A 2888-nucleotide genomic window follows, 5' to 3' on the forward strand; every position below is an offset into this window, starting at 1 on the left:
ATATATATATATATATATATATATATATTGTGAAGTTATGTAGAAAGTGGAAAAGAGGTGCACACACATACACAAGTGAGTGAATAAATGAAAGAAGGGCACTCAACACATTTATTGGGAGTTACATATATGGATCAAAACAGTTTGATTCAAATTCATTGGTACTTAAAGTTTCAAAGCATGATGCTTATCCTTAGTCACTGGAAATTTGAATTTTCCCAATGGCTGAGGATAAACATCACACTTTGAAACTTTGAGTACCAAGGAATTTTAATCAAACTGTTTTGATTCATTTATATATCTATATCTATATATATAATGTATATATCATCATTTAATGTCCGTTTTCCATGGTGGCATGGTTTGAATGGTTTAATAGGGTCTGGCTGCATGAAGCTCCAATATCAGCTTTGGCGTTTCTATTGCTGGATGCCCTTTCTAATGCCAACTACTTGCTTTTTCCATACCACTGGCACTAGTGAGGTTGCCAAATAATTAGTAAGATGTGTGTATATATACACACACACTCACACACCTCTTGTCTCTTCATCCTCCACAGATTTTCCACACTCAGCATACCATGTCTCATTACCATGTTGCATCACAATTCTTTAACTTAGTTCATAGGACATTTTATACACAAAAAAAAAGAGAAATTCTGTTACAAACTTCTACCTTTTCTTTACTCTAGCTACTATATAATAGTAACCGTTCATTAAAATTGTCTCATAGTAAACAGGTTACCATGGTAACAGATTATGACCTCCCTTAATTAAGTGGGTGTCTATACTGCTAACTACATCTATTTACATTTGTTTCCTCGCCCAGCAAGAGATCCTACTCTAGCTTTTAGTGTACCTTTTGCTCATAAGGATAAGTTATAGTGAGTCTTTCTTTTATCCCATTTATAAATATCTATGAGGACCACTTCACAGTTAGTGAAATTTAATGTTTTCACTTTGTCTCTAGCAAACATTTCTAGCTTTGGAAAATTTTCTGTAGATCCTTGGTAAATTACATTGAGAACCAGTTCATTGGTATATAAATAAGTGTTCAAAGACAGCATGTTCTTAACTCCTGTATTATTGCCCCATTCTCATTGTTTGTAGCCCATAATAGCTATGTTCATTCATAAAATCTCTAGAAAATACTGTAAACTAAATTCATGTCACTGAAATTAATATTCGTTTTAGTTATAACCTGTAATCAGATTATAGTCAAAACAAACAATGAAATAGATTCTTAGATAACATTGTTATTTGTAAAAATATTTACATTGATTCTTATATAACGTTTTTATTAGTAAAACTGTTTACACTGATGTTTGTTTGGCTGCTTATAGTGTGTCATTTCCTCATAACTGTTAACATTATCCACAAAAAAAAAAAATGAAAATGAGTGTTCCAGAAGTTTTGAGCTTGACTGTAAAATAAAAATGAAATGTATTCTTTTGTTGCTGTTATGTGTTTTAAATTTGTTGTCAGGTTCAAAACTGTTGGAACATCTGTGTGTGTGTATTCAAAGCTAAGCTAAACAAAGATTTCATTTTAGTACCTAGCCTAATCCTAGATTAAAATAATTCACCTGAAGACAAGTGAATTTAGCGTATCAAAATCTGTTTGCATTGATTGTAAAGAAAATATTTAACAATTAATTAAACATCAGTATTAACATTTCATATTAAAAACAATCATGAGTTATTATTTTCTTAAAATATTTCATGGATACTGTATAAAGTATGCTTTTAAGCTTACTTTTTTCCTTCCAAAAAATGCACCTTGTGTACATATATGTGTGTGTGAATGTATATATACATATGTATGAAATTGATTTTTCCTTAACCACATTCAGTTTTATTGTAATGGTTATTATTGGTATATTAATTATTCCGGTTGCTGGTCTTACTGGTTTCCATACAGTTCTGGTTGCTAGGGGAAGAACAACTAATGAGCAAGTAAGTGTTTTTTTTTTTGTATTTTATTTGTTTTGACCTTTGTAATTTTTAAATTGGATGTTAACATTATTTTGCTCAGTGCTACACTCATCATTATCATTTAACATCCATTTTCCATGCTGACATGGATTGGATAGTTTAGCAGGAACAGGAAAGTCAAAAGATTACAAGCAACTCTGGTGTTCATTTTGGCATGGCTTCTATGGCTAGATGCCCTTCCTAATGCTAACCACTGGGTGCTTTTTACATGACAGTAGCAGCAGTGAAGTCACCAAATAATTTGCAGGAAGTGCTCCTAAGGGCAACCTGTTTTAACTTGCTCAGTTATGGCCTAGAGAACTATGATAAATGAGAGGGATCTGAGAACCAATGCTTGGTGAACTCCTACCTGCACATTAAATTAGTCTCTGTGCTAAATACTGACTTTAACATTATTAACAGCATTCCTGTACATTGCTTGGACAGCTCTCACCAACCACTCGTCTACCCACTAGCTTCTGCATGGACCACCAGAGTGAGGGACTCTGTCAAGGTTTTCTCTATGTCAACAGTAGTTTATTGTTTGCTAAGTAGTTTATTGTTTGCTATAGGCGTAGGAGTGGCTGTGTGGTAAGTAGCTTGCTTACCAACCACATGGTTCCGGGTTCAGTCCCACTACGTGGCACCTTGGGCAAGTGTCTTCTACTATAGCCTCGGGCCGACCAAAGCCTTGTGAGTGGATTTGGTAGACGGAAACTGAAAGAAGTCCGTCGTATATATGTGTATATATGTATGTGTGTGTATATGTTTGCGTGTCTGTGTTTGTCCCCCCAACATCGCTTGACAACCGATTCTGGTGTGTTTACGTCCCCGTAACTTAGCGGTTCGGCAAAAGAGACGATAGAATAAGTACTAGGCTTACAAAGAATAAGTCCTGGGGTCGATTTGCTCGACT

At 34.4% G+C, this 2888-nt stretch overlaps 1 protein-coding gene across 1 annotated transcript in view; it reads left to right on the forward strand.

Annotated features, from left to right (window-relative positions):
- LOC106870287 (palmitoyltransferase ZDHHC5) overlaps window positions 1-2888 on the forward strand; it is a 153307-nt gene that overhangs the window by 68209 nt on the left and 82210 nt on the right. Inside the window, exon 5 of the mRNA XM_014916308.2 lies at window positions 1852-1954. Within this exon, the coding sequence (XP_014771794.1) occupies window positions 1852-1954 (103 nt within the window). The remainder of the gene's footprint in view (window positions 1-1851; window positions 1955-2888) is intronic.

Source organism: Octopus bimaculoides, chromosome 16 (genome assembly GCF_001194135.2).
Source record: "Octopus bimaculoides isolate UCB-OBI-ISO-001 chromosome 16, ASM119413v2, whole genome shotgun sequence".
Taxonomy (NCBI): Eukaryota; Metazoa; Mollusca; class Cephalopoda; order Octopoda; family Octopodidae; genus Octopus; species Octopus bimaculoides.